Raw genomic sequence first — 18,048 nt, 5'->3', positions numbered from 1 at the left:
TTGGTAGAATAGGGATATCTTTTGATGTCAAATGTCACACTATATGCTATATACGTTTCAATGTTGGGTTTGATCAGTGGACAAAATAATATGATTTTCATTGAAAATAAGAGAACTCCAAAATTGCAGCCATGTTGCACCCCAGTTGTTTTTTCTGGAAATCCACTGAGCTGCTATCAGTATTCTTTGGTTAAAAAATGTGATGCAAATCCTGTCATTTCACTTCACAATGTGAAAGCCGTATACATCACGTGGTTTCCCTTTAGGTATCGCGATATTAGCAGTTGCACAGTACTTCCATCATGGCAGGCAGTAAGTTGGTGCTAGAAGGAAGAGTAAGTATAAAGACGTTTATTTTAGGGCTCAGCGTGATTGTGATCCCATTGATCAGAACGTGGTTTGGACATTTCGACTGGGTCTTTGATTATCTGACGGAAACTTCTGGAAAGATAGTGATTTGTATCCACATTGCAGTTATCAACGGCCTCCTGCTAATCCTATACAAGGGACCTCTATACAAGGTAAGCGTTGACGTCAGGTAGCCAACTTTCTGCGTTTATTCTCATTTCTTTCTCTCGTTTTGCGTAAAGCGCACGTCAGGGTTATTGCTGTTTACCAGTCTACATCCAGCTAATGTTGACAGCTGTCTGATGTAACTTACATCGCTATTTCAACTTTATTGTTGTACTGCTAATGCTAGCTAACATCACATTAGCTACCACTTTAGCTCGTTAAGACCAGTAATCTTCTTAGCTGTAGATGAAGATGAAGAAGACAGCTGGCAGAGGTGTCTCTAGATAAGCCCTGAGCCAGGTGAAGCCTGTCGGCCTCTTCGTGTGAGCAATGCTATTTCAGGCAGGTTATGTTCCGTGGACAGACTGACGGAACCCACTCCACAAATGTGTTCATTCGGTGTTTTGCTTTGTGTCGAATGTAATTTGCTTCGACATTACTTGAGGTATTTGAGGAATTACCAGGCTTCTGGTACAAATTCGCTGAATAAAACTGTTATTACTTTGCCTAAAGTCGACCTAAACTTTTAGAGTTGGTCTAAATTTGAAGATGGTGGGAAAAACATCCGAATTTCCGAGTGTAGTCTGGTCAAATGTTGTTCTATATGTTAAGTTTGTGTTTTTAATAACGTAATTCAGATGTTCAGCATGAGTCTTGAGGCCTGAGAGAGGGGTCCTGTCACGGTGTAGCCCGGGCTCATCAGTGTTAACTCGTTCCAGGTCGCTGTGAGAGCCTGCTTTCTGGGAGTCACTTTTGGCTGTGGCTTAATTATAAGCTTCTCTGAAACCACTTGGACCCATTTTGGCTGGTACGTATTTGGTTTATCAGTTTGTTGTATTACTTAACATTATGCTGCTGTGTAGAAATGCATTGTATTGTTTTTTTATTAAATTGATATTAAGTGTCTTTTTGTTTTACTATGTATTTCCAATCCATATTTATCCAATTCAAATGTATAAGCACTTTTAAAAACAACAGTTGATCAGAGTGTTCTAGAATTTAAAAAAATGAAAGACAATAATATAGAATGGAAAGTCTCATAATGAATCAAAAGCCAGAGAATAAAAATGTTTTAAGACGGGATTTAAAAACAGGCAGTGTAGGGGCCAGCCTCACATGCAAAGGAAAGTCGCTTCAGAGTTTGGGGGCTCCATCTGCAAAGGTCCGGTCTCCACTGAGCTCCAGTGGTCTCGGGACAACAAGGTGTTCTCAGCTGACCTGTGACCTTGATGGGACATACAGTCAGGGCCGTAAGTATTTGGACCGTGACACAATTTTTTGCCTCTTTATCACGACACAAATGGATTTGAAAGGAAGCAGTCAATATGTGGTTAGTGAAGACTTACAGCTTTAATTCAATGGATATAACAAAAATATCACAATAACCGTTTTTAGCCATTACAGAGGCTCAAAAGTAATTGGACAAACTAACATAATTGTGAATATAATCATTATTTTAAATATTTGGAGGAAAATCATTTGCAGTCAATGATTGCCTGAAGTCTGGAAGCCATAAACATCAAACGGTGAGTTTCCTCCCTTGAGATGCTTTGACAGACCTTTTACTTCAGCCTCCTTCAGCTGCTGACTCTTTGTGGGTCTTCCTGCCTACAGTTTTATCTTCAGTGAAAAGCTGCTCACTTGGTTTGAGATCAGGTGACTGAAGTGACTGACTTGGCCATTGAAGAACGTTCTATTCCTTTGCCTTGAGAAGCTTTTGGGTTGTGTTCACAGTATGTTTTAGGTCGTTATCCATCTTCACTATGAGGTGCCGTCCAATCAGTTTTGTAGCATTAGGCTGAATCTGAGCAGATGGTTTAGCCCTACACACCTCAGAACTCATCCTGCTGCTTCTATCAGCTGGGACATCACCAATGAACACCAGTGACCCAGTTCCATTGGCAGCCATACATGCCCATGTCATAACACTGCCTCCACCATGTTAGACAGATGATGTGGTTTGTTTCAGATCATGAGCCGTTCCTTCTCCACACTTTTCTCTTCCCATCATTATGGTACAAGTTCATCTTGGCTTCATCCAAAGAATCTTGCTCCCAAACTGGTCAGTCTTTTTCAGATGTTTTCTGTTAAAGTCTAATCCGGCCTTCCTGTTCTTCAGTGTTCCCAGAGGTTTGCACCTTGTTGTAACTCTGTACTTAGATTCATGAAGGCGTCTCTTGATTGTAGACTTTAATAATGCCACTCTACCTCCTCCAGAGTGTTCTTGACTTCAGTAGATGTTATGAAGGGTTTTTCTTCACCAAGGAAATAATTCTGCAACCATCTACTTTAGATGTCTACTGTGGTCTTCTGGGCCGTTTGGTGTTGGTGTGCTTGCCAGTGAATTCCTTCTTTTTAAGAATGTACTAAACTGTTGATTTAGTCAATCCTAATGTTTCTGCTATCTGACTGATGGGTTTAAGTGTTTATAACCTGATAATGGCCTCCTTCACTTGCATTCACACCTTTTTGGTCTGCATGCTGAGAGTTCCAAGGACCAACTATCAAATGCTAATTCAACATTTTGAATCCTATTATCTGCATCATTTGTCATTAAATAGTGACAGAACCGACCACATCTCTTCATGAAACAGTTTGTCACAGTTGTCCAATTACTTTTGAGCCTCTGAAAATGTATAAAAGTGGCTGTAATTCCTAAACAGTTATTGTGATATTTTTGTTCTATACATTGAATTAAAGCTGAAAGTCTTAACTTCAACCACACATTGACTGCTTCCTTTCAAATCCATTGGAGTTGTGTAAAGAGGCAAAATTAGAAAAATTGTGTCACAGTCCAAATACTTATGGCCCTGACTGCATGGTTGTAAAAGGTCGGAGAGATGTAGCCGGCCCATTTAATGATTTTTAGGTTAACAATAAAAATAGTAAACTCAATCCTTAGAGAGGGAGGACCAGGTAACACCAACATCAAGGGCAGTACAGTAGTCAAGCATGGTCAAGATGAAAGCTTGTATAACTCTCCTAAATTATAAAAAGTTTTAATTTATCACATTTATCTGCTAACCCAACTTAAAGCCCCTGTTTTAACAGTGCATTTTACATATGGCACGTATGTACATCACATCAAATAAACAAGACTTCAGCTTTACTCATTTATTTATAATTCATTTACACTCATTCCTTAATATCCCCAGACTTTTTTTAAAAAGAAATTCAGTTTTTCTTGTATTTTTTTTTTACACAAATGAATCCGAGTGAATTAACACATGTGCCACAGCAGGATGTGTATTCTGTAAACCAGGCCACATTGAACACCTGTAATCATGTCTCTCTGCAGGTACATGTGCTCCCTGTCCTTCTTCCATTACTCTGAGTACCTGGTGACGGCCATAATCAACCCTCGCAGCCTGTCGCTGGACTCATTCCTGCTCAACCACAGTGTGGAGTACACGCTGGCTGCTGTCTCGTCATGGGTGGAGTTCACTATAGAGAAGCTGACCGTTCCAGGTGAGTGTGTCTTCAGCCTCGTCGTCACTGCACTCAAAAAAGTAGTTGGTATGTTGTTGATAGCACGCAAAAGGTTTACCTGTCAATATACAGTATATTGGTATAAAATATTCCGGTATATCGCTGTAAAATATACCGGTGTATCGGTGTAAGGGATACCATTGTAAAGTAAGAAGATGTCTCATATTTCTGGGCTAAGAATATCCAAATTAGAATCTGATGATAAAGATGTTTGATGGCACATGTCAGATCTGAATCTGAATCTGTTTACGAAACCAAAAGTCCTTGAGTTGACTTTTAACGTTTGCAAGTAACTTAAGCTACTATAAGTAAAACTAAAAGATTTTGTTTCACTTTTCATTGGCTGTGAAGGCTGAAACACAAGGTGGTGTTGAGGTTGGGCTGCAACTACCGTTTATTTTCATTGTCAAAGAATCTGTTCAGTGTTTTCTCAGCTTAATGGATTAGCCTCGTTGTTTGGTCTATGAAATGTCTGTAAAATTATGAAATCAATAAGTGTTTCCCAAAACCCAAGATGACATCCTCAAATGTTTTGTTTTGTCCACAACTCAATATTTTCAGCTTACTGTCATGGAGTAAAAAGAAAAGAAAACATTCACACTTAAGAAGCTGGAATCAGAGTTTTTACTTTTTTCTTCAAAAGAAAGGACTAACCAATTATTACAATAGTTGGCTATTATTTTAATAGTTGACAACAAATCGATTCATTGTTGCAACTATGCAGCTTAACTAGTATTCAAAACCTGTTGCTACGACCTGAAAATGAGATGAGCATAAGCTTACTAAGTTAACTATACTTAGCAACAGCTGATATATTGAGAAGCCAATCATCTTTCTTTAGCCTGTGAATGTGCTGGCTATTATGAGAGACCTGCTAATGTCAAATTAAACTTTGACTGTTTCTTATTGAATCATGAATATTCAATAATATAGTGAAATAGTGCTTTGAAATGATAGAATAGCAGTTTGGATTAGTTAAGATGGTCAGTTTTTACTCCCTCACTCTTAATGTAACACACATGACTGCACTTTACTAGTGAGCAGTACATTGACATTTGGATCACTTATAAATCCTTATGAGTTAATGTCATCACAGATAAGGTTGTCAGCAGCTGTAACTTTTGCATCTTTACAAAGCATTGTGGGAATGGTAGCAGACATGCCCACTTCAATACTTTTTGGGACATTGCATCGTAGAATGTTTTGAGGCACAATATGCAGCATTCATTTCTGTCAGAATTTAGACCGTAAATCTAAGTCACTTTAATAGATGGTGAGCGATATCAGACAACCTGTGTCCAAGTTCAGTACCATGGACAACAGCTGAGAAGAGTCCAACTGCTGACCTCAGGTCTGTGAGCCAAAGGGAAGGGTCTCTTAGCATGAGGTGCACCCAGACTACAACCTTCGGTTCTGAAAAGTGAAGCCAAAGCTTGATGTGTTAAAGCTGCATTCTCTCTAGTGTCCACCAGGGGGCAACTCCTCTGGTTGTATAGAAGTCTATGAGAAAATGACTCTACTTCTCTCTTGATTTATTACCTCAGTAAACATTGTAAACATGAGTTTATGGTCTCAATCTCTAGTTTCAAGTCTTCTTCAACACAGGAATGATGTTCATTTAGTAAATGATGGTCCATTTAGAGTCAAACAGACCATAAAGCAGGGGACGCTTTAGGGCGGGTTTACTGTGATTGACAGGTTGCTACCACAGTGTTGTCCAGTCTGTAAGTTGTCTGACTGTTTTGTTTTAGAACTTATAGCCTTCCATTGCGTGTTTTCACTTCATGAAAGTTAATTAAGACATTTTTAGGCAACAAAAATGTTACAAACAGCGTTCGGTTGTACGTAGCGCCACCCTGTTGTTTCATTCCTTGTTGCAAAAAACAAAATGGCAATGGCCAAAATGCTGACTCGAGGTTTCAGAACGCAAGTCCACAAACCAATGTGTGACATCACGGTGACTAGGTCCTTTTTCTACAGTCCATGCATCACTTGTTTTTCTGCCGCAAAAGTAGAAAAGCAAATCTTTTTTTACTGGGAAGGTGACGATAAGTAACTTCTATGTTTACAAAGCAAATCATGAAGTGAAACAAAAATCCTGCCACTAAAGATGCCACACGGAAATTGGAATGTTGAAATGTATCTTTATCTTCAGTCTTTATTAACGACATTTCAAACTAAAGTGGAATGAAACTAAGAAGACAAGCCTGAACTTAAAGCTGACACTAAACATTAGTCTTGTAACATCTGGTAAAAGATGAACTTGTTGCATAAGGGGCTGCTGTTACTACTGAATCATGAGTTTAGAAACAGGAAAGAGGTTTATGTTTTCAGATTTATTCTTGAGGATTTATTATGTTGCATTGTGTGACATATAGTCCTGGACTAATATCAGAACTGTAATCCTACAGACTTCAGTGCTGGTTGATTTGGCTCCTCAAACAATCTGCAGACGTATGAGGCGTCTGACAGACCAGCTTGAGGTGTACAGGCAGAGAAGAATGAAACGTTGAGTTTGAAGGATTCTTATCAGTCTGTCCTCTCTCTCAGAGCTGAAGCAGCTGAACTGGTTGAGCGTCGTGGGCCTGCTCCTGGTCATGTTTGGCGATTTCCTGCGTAAGGCGGCCATGTTGACGGCTGGCTCCAACTTCAACCACATTGTCCAGAATGAGAAGGCCCAGAGCCACGTGCTGGTCACCAGCGGGGTCTACTCCTACTTCAGACACCCCTCCTATGTGGGCTGGTTCTACTGGAGCACAGGGACACAGGTGAGCTCCAGCACTGCTCGACACGTTTCTCTCTCCTCGTGCTGCCACTCAGACATAATGATTTTCATGAATTCTCCCAAATACGACCAAATAATAATGTACATGCAGGTTTTTAGCAAAAATTTCTTTTTAAACAACTCACTTTTTATCAGGCAAATGTAGGTTTGGTGTACCTCTGTATAGTACCCTTACTGTTGTGGTTGCATTGATTTGCTATCGCTGTTAATTTGGGTTTACATGTCACCCAATCGTGTCAATACAGTTATTACTGCAAAATAAATCATTCTGAAGTTTGAGCATGATTTTGTGTATCACCTAATTCTAATCTGTGGTGTCTTCTTTGTTCATCATTTGTTGAGTTAAAGAGTTTAAAATCAAAGCCAACAAAGTGCTACAGTGACGAGCAAAGACTTGTCCCACAGAGGAGATCCCCCCCTCCTATTGTTCTTATCGGTGTCTGCATACAGGTAGCCAAGCAATGATGTGAAACATTCTCAAACTTTCTCCAATGATATGTTTTCTCTAGTTTAGCATGACGCACAATTTTGGTGACATTTGAACATAATCGTGAGATAACGGTAAGAATATGTTCCAGTGCTTCCTGTTTGCAGCTCTACGAAAAATAGTGTCATTTGGAGAGAATATTGGTGCGATGCAGTGAGTGCCATGTTAAACTCACCATGAGCTGCAGCGCCCTGGTTCCAGCCGATAGCCATCCCTCTTATGGCTGACATGAGTCATTGGTGTGGTTGGCAAGATTTCTTCCTCCTACCGATGTCACCGCACGTTCTCAGGCCGTGGTTACAGTTGTCTTTTCAACGTGACTTTTGTCATCCAATCGTGCCAGGCCAAGCATTAAAAGTTTAAACGCTCTGAGATTGGATCTGAGGTTGTTGTGTTTGGTTTAACTGATGAGACTGTTGACTGTTGCAGATCATGCTGTGTAACCCCGTGTGTATATTGGGCTACACGATAGCGAGCTGGCGGTTCTTCCGGGAGCGGATCGAGGAGGAGGAGCTCTCCCTCATCCATTTCTTTGCTGAGGACTATGTGAAATACAAGAAGAAGGTTCCCACCGGGCTGCCCTTCATCTCAGGCATCCGTGTCAACTAGTCCCAGGAGCTGGATGCAGGACATAACAGACTTAAAAGCACTAAGGCAGGTCAGACCTGGTGGGTGTGTGGCGTCTGCCACGGCGGTGGTCCTCCAGAGGGAAACCCTGCAGCTGGTTGAGAGCCTGTAGCTCACAGACAAAGATCGTGGGATGGCGGCAGGCAGCTGGGCTGCTGTTTTTCTACCAACTTCCAGACCACACAACCTCCACTGTACTACATGTAGTCCAATAACACCCACTCCGTCTGTTTCTGTTGTCTTTCTGTTTGCATGCTTTCACCATGCTTATTGTTTCCACTGATAACCTGTTGTCTGTAACTTAGGATAATCAATATTATCAAGAAGTGGCCACCACTGTATGTCCCACTGTGTTTGTATCCTCTGGGCCATTTTGGAACTGGTTTTGTTTTGTAATGACCTCAGAGAGAATCTAGTGCCCTGAAATTCAATCGATCAGCTAATAGCAAAATCAATTTCAAAAGCAGAGTGACAACCAGTAGAGCAGTCGCTATACATATTTATAACCATATGTAGAATTCAAATACTTTGCACTAGAACATCATGGACCTGACTCCAGCAACACTACTAAGTACCATATACATTAGTTTTCATCTGGAGAAAGTGGTTTGGGAGTTTAGTTGCTACTCTTTAGCTCAAGTGTGTTTCCCCACAGGTCTGGAGTGCAGCCCTCTACCCTGTAGTCTTGAAAGGCTTGTATCCTTTACAGAGGGTGGCAGCTGTAGGCATCTTGGATTCACAATAGTTACCCCCCAAGAAAACCGAGCCGAATGTCCCTAGAAACGTGTCCGACTCTGCAGAATAATCCACTGCTCCTAGTTTCTCCACACCAGGGCTAAATGCACTACTTCATGTCACCACCACCTCATAATTCCAAAGCTCTGCCACAAGTTCTGGCTTTAGGGTTAGGGTTGATTGAAGCAACAGTTGAAGATACAATTCCAAATATTTTCAGTAGTGTCTTAATTATATGTACTTTTTAGGTGGGAAAGCCTCCCCTATGGAATAGACCATGGAACTAAAGCTGTCCAGTGCATCCAACCATTGTTAAAGGGAACAATAGGTGGTATTTTTTTTATAATTTATCTTCCAAAGCACTATTTAATAAAAATGAATGAAAGAATGACTAAAAAGTGTAAAAGATAGATGTCTATCAGATGTTAGGGACTGTTTAAATGTAGTTGACATTCACAGATGACTAAATATAAGGCTGGTCACGGCCTGACTGATGGCTAAACCTGATATCCACTTCCTCTAAAACACAAATCACACACATGAAAGAGTTATTTATGAGTTACATTTCTTTATGTCTGTCATTTAGCCGAGACGTGTGTTCGTACACCGGAGCTAGTGGCACGATCGATTTTGATTAGAGCAGTTCTCACCCGATCTGTAAGGAAGGCAGTGTTGACATTGCGTCGTTTTTTTGTAGCCGCTCGTTTCGTTTTTGTTAGTATATCAATTGTTTGTTTAGTTGCTTTCTGTGTCAAGTCACCATCCTGAACAGTATAAATTGCTATCACTGCTTCTCCTGTTGACCTGTCATGCTCACTTTGTGTTAGAAACCAACGAATTGCTGCGGTCTACGCTCCAAACCCTGGTCTCATTGTGTTTGGGAGATTGGTAAAAAAGTCTGAAGATTTTCGGGAGCAAAGATGCTCTGTATAGGTAAAACATTTGTTAACCATTCGTGGTGCTCAAGTGCCATGTTTGAATGAGTATGTTTTGCTTCACTAGGCAATGTTCAAGAAAATAAATCATCCTATTCAAAATCTTTAAGAATACGCCATGTTTTTTGGAAGACTGTCTTATTGCTTAACATCAACATTACAATTATTTTTTATCCAGGGTAGAAAATAAGTGTGTAATCGGAGGTATATATTATTTCCATAGAGAAATAAATGGTCGGATCGTGGATAACCAGGTATCTGAGCTATGTTGCGATGATAATAACTTTGTTGCCTCATCTGGAGCTTCTTGAATGTTTAATTTAGTCAATTTCGCCTCTCTTTTATATAGAGAGAGAGAGAGAGAGAGAGAGAGAGAGAGAGAGAGAGAGAGAGAGAGAGAGAGAGAGAGAGAGAGAGAGAGAGAGAGAGAGAGAGAGATCCCAAGGCTGGAATCGAACCCAGGACGTTGCGGTCATATGGCATGTTCTGTAACAACTTGGCTACCAAGGCGCTAAAGTATGGATTTGATTTGACGACGTCCCTTACCCCCCTTTGATCTTACAAGCCAGAGGCATTTCACCTTGGAGACCTGCTGCAGATATGGTTACGTCTTTATTGCATGTTTCTTTTATTTCTTGTCATTACTCCACTGCCCTCCGGCAAATAGTGGAAGTCAATCATGCCAAAAAATATTTAAAAGAGACGGATCGTGCCTAGTTCACATCACACGACACAAATGTTCTGCTCTCAGACCGTGTTCGGAGTCAAATCCGCTCTGTTGGCACTAGCAGATCGCTTGAGTGCAATATGTGAACTATCAGTTACCCCGATGTTATTCCAGGACTATGTGCGTAGCCCTCTAATGCAGGGGTCTTCAACTTTTTTCAGGTCAAGGACCCCCAAACTGACAGAGATGGAGCAGGGACCCCCGACCAGATATATTGTATAAAATTGTGCTGATACCAATGCCAATATCAACATAGTCTGTCAATTGCATGATAATCATGCACACAAGCTATTCAAATTGACGAAAATGAGTGATGGCCTATTAGTGCCGCTGCCATGCATAAACATACCTGTTATCTTGCATATAATACTGAACTATTGAAATAATGGACAGATTCATGTTTGGAAAAAAAAAAAATCTTAATTGTCTAATCAACCAAAATGTCACGGACCCCCTGCAGTACCTCCACCGACCCACTAGGGGTCGCGGACCCCCTGTTGAAGACTTCTGCTCTAATGGGCTTCGTTTTTGGTTTACCCTCTCGAGGCTCCACCTCCAATTTATGCACTCACCATCCAATCACAGGGTAAAACACGGCACCCACCCCCTATAGTAGTTAGAGGGCTACTCACATAAGAGCTAGAGTTACATCCAGGTAACTAATATTTCTACTTTGTATGTGCTCCGCTCACTAAAGTGTTTCACTATAGGTTAAAACCTAAAATGAAGGCCATAGGGATAAGATGTAATCCCAGCTGGGCCCAAACCAACACTGGTCCGAACCCAACCTTAAATAAGAAACTGAGCACCGCCTTCGTGATCGTCTCGCACCACAGCAGACAAGTGGACACGGGAGTTGGACTTGGTGGCGATCTCCATTCGCTAATATACACCAAAAATGGCGACGATTACCACTTGTTCGCCATGCCCAGGTCGGGCAGTGTGTAGCGGGGAACAGAGTTGAACTTTTCGGCAATAAAACACAATGAAGTCATTAGCATTAGCTATGAAGCTCTGAAGTCATTTGGAACCCTTTTCCTGATAGGCATAAGCAATGAGGGGCACTGGCCGTTTCTAGCTAGTGCTGAGCCAGATAGCAAGTGCTAGCGAACCATGGTGTGACTAGCCACATTGTGGAAGTTAGCTATTGACGCACGCAGCCTGAGCGGCAGCAGCTTGGCTAGCAGGTGTTCTCTACCAAATGTCCTGCTTGTCCTGCTTTGGAAGCAACGTCGCGACGAAGCCAGACATATTTCACAATCAGCGCAACTACGCTAACCGGCGCCAAAGCCGCTAGCTCATGCTAATCACATAGCAGGCCATAAGGCATTCTCTGACATGTGCTGACCTAACTTCACCAACCTCGCAAATATAATTGCCAATAGAACCATATCCGTCTTCGTCAAACAAATACTTCTAAAGATCTAAGATGGCAAATGATTGGACTTACCTTATAACTTGGTCCTGCTCCATCGGTCAGAATCTGATGAGAATGCCAAGTCCACCCTCAGAGTTCATCAGAGTTCATCACATCGGTAAAGAGACGTTTCCTTACGCAGAGCGTCACTTTATGATTCAGTCAAGTAAAGTTTACTTGATTTGACTACATTCAGGTTATACTAAAGCATATTACGTAATGGTACGTGTTTAAATGAATACACTTTTGATTTGATACATTTCAGTTACATTTTACTTGAAAATATTATTTAATCTTTATTAGGGCCAATAATCGTTTTTTTGAGTGTTCCCTTTATATCCGATTGTGTTATGCCCACAGAGGTACCGGTTATATATCCACCGTGCGCCGTGCGCCCCATGTGCCTGCGCCCTGTACGCCGTCTGGCCCGTGCGCCATCATTCTTCATTTTATATCCGATTGTGTTCTGCCCTCTTGTTAAGACAAATGCCTTTGTCCAACTAGGGTTGCAGGAAAAACTATAGAGTCAAACCTCATTACATGATCACATGTTTCTTAGTTTCATTGAAAATATATATGCAAATACTTTTCAAGCACTGACTTGTAATGCAATTCTATATATTACTACCATATAATTTTCATTTCTTGAATCATTTCTTGTATTTTATTTAACAGATGGCATTTCTCTCTCCATCGTGACCAAACGGTCAGCTGGAACAAGCATCAAACTAAAACACGTTTGTCCAAAATATGTAGAGCGATTAAAAAATATGAATATATCGCCACACTCATTGCTTCAATCAGTTTTATGACAGAATTAACATTCAAATAATAAACTCACTGTAATGCATGCTCAGCTGGAACTATTCACCTTACTATGAACACCTAAGGGGGAAAGTGCACGCTACAGCTGAGGGGACGGGCAGATGTGATACCTGGTGTGTACAGACACTGCAATGTGACTGCCTAATATGTTTGAAAGCTACGAAAACACGCTGAAAGGCTCTCCCGTTTCCTCACTATAATGTCACATTAAATCCTATATAAACGAAAACACACCGTTTGTTGCATATAGCACCATATATTAATGCAAATCAAATTCATTCACGTCCGACCTGGTCGGCATAAGTTACAGCGAACAAAAGAGGAAAGCCGTGAGACTCCCACTTGTACTCCGACACAATAAACAAGCGTAACATTCACAAAGTATACCCCATACCCAGTGTCCCCAACCCAAATCCCCGAGGCCAAACATAATATTATCAACAGGTGGAAGGAAGCGTGGTGAGAAGCCGCTGTTCCGTAATCTGTGAAGCCACGCTATCTCACCACGGTCCGTTTAGATGGTGGCTCTTTCTTGCAGTAGTCCAGTGAGGTTTCCGATTTATAATCCACAAAGTTGGATTGTGCTCTTTGCTGTACAGTCGCCTGGAAATCCTACTCTTTGAGCCGGCTTCTCCCTGCAGGGAGAAGATGATCTGCAGGACCCTGCTGCTCTTCATCCTGACCTCCGGTGTCTGTGGTGAGTTTACTTTTGTATTTTTTAAAAGCACTACAGCTCTGAAGCATCACATGTCAAGAACTTCACACCGGTTTCTCTCCTTTCTATCCAAACCACTTGAACGTGCTGTTTTTAACCAACTGTCTTCCTATCTCCACCAGAACAGCCTCTTGGACCCCCACCAGTCCGCTGAGGTCTTTCTTAACAAGTGGATGCAAAATTGAGCAAAAATGCATACATTTGCCGAGTTTTGTGGCTACATATATTTGAGTGTATTGTATGATATGAAGTCAGGACAGGACCTGAGTTGTCGCTTTTATTAATTCATACAACAAGAAAAAGATAATATTTTGTGTCTACTCCCCTCCTGAGTAGGGTTGGGTACCGAAACCCGGTGCCAATATGGCACCGGTACCTATACGACCGGTACCTACTGGACCGAAACGCAACGCAGATTTCGGTGCTTCTTTTCGGTGCCTGAGCCGATTGAAATACTTTTCTTAACACTACTCTGATGACTCCGTCCTGGCAGCAGGTAACGACAGCTACCGTTTGTATAGCTATAGCAGCTAGCTAGCCATCAACCTTTTAACAGGGGGTAGTTGGGTAAATAAAGAGTGCTGGAACATGTGGAGGACCGTGGAAATGCATCGGTCGTTTCAAAGCCTTGTTTGTCGAAATGCCGAAAGGTAAACGGTCAAAAGTGTATGGGGTCAGATCAGTCTCAATAATCGCAAATGCACACAGATAGACTCACAAATGCAAACAGAAAGATTCACAAATGCGCACAGAACAATTCACAAATATATTCGATTTACAAATGCACACAGAAGGATTTACAAATATATTCGATTTACAAATGCACGCAGAACAATTCACAAATACATTCCAATGCACAAATAAATAAATTACGATTTATATAAATGTAAAAAAAAAAATCACAAATATATTTCTGCATTTGTATGTATTTGTGTGTGGATTTGTATGTATTTGTGTGTGGATTTGTATGTATTTATTTGTGGATCGCACTGCATTCATTTGCAAATCGCTTCACATTCATTTACGGATTTTTGAGACTGTTCTGCCGTCGCTGGATTCACAAATGCGTTTTTTTCAACATAGACCTGTCTGTAGCCAATCAGATGTCAGCCTCATTTTCAACCAATCACATGAGCGCAGCTTCATACATATTCATACATATTGTAGCCGTCTGTGTTCACCCAGAGCTCTACGATACCTCATATCAGTAGAGACCGGACCAAACTATGTGTGTGTAAACCATATGGTACAAACAATGAGGCCACTAGGCTGCTAGCGTAATGCTGCGGTTCACACCAAACACGATTCGCGCCGCGTTAATCGCGCCGCCGTTCTCGCCAGGGGACTATTTGTGTTCATTCGCGTGAATCGGTGAATCGCGCTGGACACGCCGGTGAGGGAGCGCGGCATAGTCCGGAGGAGCTCCGTGGAGCTCCGTGGATTTCATCGAACTGTATTCACTGTGTCTAGCAAGCCACACGTCGGCTGTTTACCATAGCTGTATGAACACAACATAAACTGATTTGGCTATGATTTAACGGCAATAAACCAACAAAAAGGAACTCCGAAATAACATTTATACACATAGTTTGGTCCGGTCTCTACTGATATGAGGAATACAGAATACAGTTCGATGAAATCCACGGAGCTCCTCCGGACTATGTTATGAACCAGACATGACGGCGTTTGGTTCCCCGTGATATCTGGGACTTCCACAACACATACTAAGCAGAAATAGAGGTTATTTTTTCCACAGTTGACGGCGGACAGTTGAACGGCTATCAGGGCGATAAGCCGCGCTCCCTCACCGGCGCGTCCAGCGCGATTCACCGATTCACGCGAATGAACACAAATAGTCCCCTGGCGAGAACGGCGGCGCGATTAACGCGGCGCGAATCGTGTTTGGTGTGAACCGCAGCATTACGCTAGCAGCCTAGTGGCCTCATTGTTTGTACCATATGGTTTACACACACATAGTTTGGTCCGGTCTCTACTGATATGAGGTATCGTAGAGCTCTGGGTGAACACAGACGGCTACAATATGTATGAATATGTATGAAGCTGCGCTCATGTGATTGGTTGAAAATGAGGCTGACATCTGATTGGCTACAGACAGGTCTATGTTGAAAAAAACGCATTTGTGAATCCAGCGACGGCAGAACAGTCTCAAAAATCCGTACACGAATGTGAAGCGATTTGCAAATGAATGCAGTGCGATCCACAAATAAATACATACAAATCCACACACAAATACATACAAATCCACACACAAATACATACAAATGCAGAAATATATTTGTGATTTTTTTTTTTACATTTATATAAATCGTAATTTATTTATTTGTGCATTGGAATGTATTTGTGAATTGTTCTGCGTGCATTTGTAAATCAAATATATTTGTAAATCCTTCTGTGTGCATTTGTAAATCGAATATATTTGTGAATTGTTCTGTGCGCATTTGTGAATCTTTCTGTTTGCATTTGTGAGTCTATCTGTGTGCATTTGCGATAATTGAGACTGATCTGACCCCATAGCTGAAACATTGTATTCCTGTTGCACAGCAGTGGAACGTTTCACATGAAGTCACACACTGAGCACAGATAGTGAAGAGATATAACTGCTACTGTGTAAAGGGAATACTGCTGTTAAAAATAACCTTATTTGTTTTAAGTGTTTGCAAACCAAATGTTATTGCACTTTTGTTCATGTAGCAGTACTTTTAAAATAAAAGTGCACAATACACTACCTTTGAATTAATTATTGAACTTTGCCATAATGAGATTAATCGCAAAAAATCCATGCGATTAAAAATTGTAATCGTTGCCCAGCACTAATATGTATAGTATACTTTAAACAGTTAAATATATTGTTAAATTTGACTTGGCAATAAAAAACGGTATCATTTATAAATGTATAAATTAATACAGGAATGAATAAATACTTGTATAAATACAGGAATAAGTAAATAAATGTATAAATACAGAAATGAATAAAAACTGAATAAATAAATGCTGAAATAAGTGTTTTTGTCTTTTACATTGTGTCTTTTTTGTGACATACACAGATAGATGTTGATGAGTTTATTAATTCATGCTAATTAGGCTATTAGTTAAAGATTAGTAAGGCTGCTTGATGCAAATGTTTTGCAGGTCCTTGGAAGAACCTCAAGACAAGTTAAACAGTTACGAAGGGGGTTCAAAGAGACAATGATCTGGCCATTGCTAACTGAGAGGAAAGACAATTCCCCTCCTCTTTACAAGAGCATCTCATTTACAGTGTACACCACAAGTAAGTGACCCCATGATGCTAAGTCAAAAACACTCCTCTGATCTCACACAAATTACTTTCTCAAAAATGACCCTGATAAAAAATGAAGGATATCTAGACATAATTAAATAAATAGAATCAGGTGAAATGTTTTGTTTTCAAGCAAAGGAGTAACAAAGGTGGATTAAATGTTTGTCCTAAAGATGCAGTTTTTAACATGAGTACAGACACACACACACACACACACACACACACACACACACACACACACACACACACACACACAGAGACACACATTTACAGTGTATATATAATATATATATATATTATACACACTAGAAAAGTCTTGGAAGCAATGGAAAAAAAGTAGTTTGTTCTCCAACCTGTGTCCTACCCTAGACCAAGCTACAAGGCCTGTTTATATATCCCCTCATTATCATTATCAGACTAGACCTGCCCCGTCAGCCTGCCATGTCCGTGGCACGTGGCCAGTGGGTGCTGGGTCGTCCCTTAGCCTGCTATGTCCATAGCACGTGGCCAGCGGGGCTCATACCCTCATTATCTAGCCCAAAGACAGCAGATGGACCACACACTACCAAATTTAGTTAAGAAGTCCAGAACTATTTATAGTACTCTTATGTAAAACCCTTCTCACTGAGGGTGCAATCTTTTTTTTTCTGTTGATTTTCATGTCTGACAAAGTCTCCGGCTCATCCTCACTTCACAGAGACTTTTTTCGCATTTTAAATTACTTTAATTTTCAAGTTATTAGCTTTAATAATGTGGCTGAGGCTGCCCTTTGGAATTGTGGGTAATTACCAATACCGCTGTGTAACTATGGATGTATTAACAATTGTTATGTTTTGAATATTACATGGAATTGAACACTCAACAATGCTCTCCAGAACCAGAGAGAAATGTGATGCAGTACCGTTTTCAGCCACAACACAGTGTCATTGGACTAGTGGCGCTGTTTTAACATTTTGGCTGCTGCCGATGGAGAGAGTAAAGCACGTTTGTGTTTCAAAAAACGCCTCCCATGTGAGAGTAAATCCACTTCAGCGGGACAGATGTCGGGGGATTTGATGGTGATTGTCATCAGCTCATTTAAAAAATGTTTCTTCAACTTTCTGAACTTTCTGTTTCTGAACGAATTTTGCTTTATTACAGGGAGCACTCTCTTGTAAAATCCCACATAAATATTTTCAGTATATATATATATATATATATATATATATATAATATATCTTACATTTTTTCTTCAACAGTAGATATATCATGAGTTTTTTTGGAATGACTTTTGCGACACTATACTATGACTACTATAGTACTGTATACTATAGCTTTTTTGTCGTATTAGTATGAATTTTGACATGTTTTATTACATACTATACAATGAGTTTTTATGAATGATATTGAAATACTATATTCATTTTTACTACTTTACTGACTATTTATTTCTTTAACACCATACTATGACTTTTTCACCCTTCTATACTGTGACTTTTTATAACTATTATTAAAC

The 18,048-nt window shown here is 40.5% G+C and overlaps 1 protein-coding gene across 1 annotated transcript; it reads left to right on the top strand.

Moving 5' to 3' along the window:
* Nucleotides 1-302: 302 nt before the first annotated feature.
* Nucleotides 303-9,661, top strand: icmt (isoprenylcysteine carboxyl methyltransferase; the record flags this gene model as incomplete). Its single annotated transcript, XM_079174204.1, has 5 exons — nucleotides 303-521; nucleotides 1,233-1,321; nucleotides 3,812-3,981; nucleotides 6,553-6,770; nucleotides 7,704-9,661. 5 exons carry the CDS (start codon nucleotides 303-305, stop codon nucleotides 7,881-7,883), a joined length of 876 nt encoding a protein of 291 aa, XP_079030330.1. The 3' UTR covers nucleotides 7,884-9,661.
* Between the last annotated feature and the right edge of the window lie 8,387 nt (nucleotides 9,662-18,048).

Source organism: Pholis gunnellus, assembly GCF_910591455.1.
Source record: "Pholis gunnellus genome assembly, chromosome: 2".
Classification (NCBI taxonomy): domain Eukaryota; kingdom Metazoa; phylum Chordata; class Actinopteri; order Perciformes; family Pholidae; genus Pholis; species Pholis gunnellus.
Note: the sequence above shows the minus strand (reverse complement) of the source record. Positions and strands in the feature narration are given on the sequence as shown.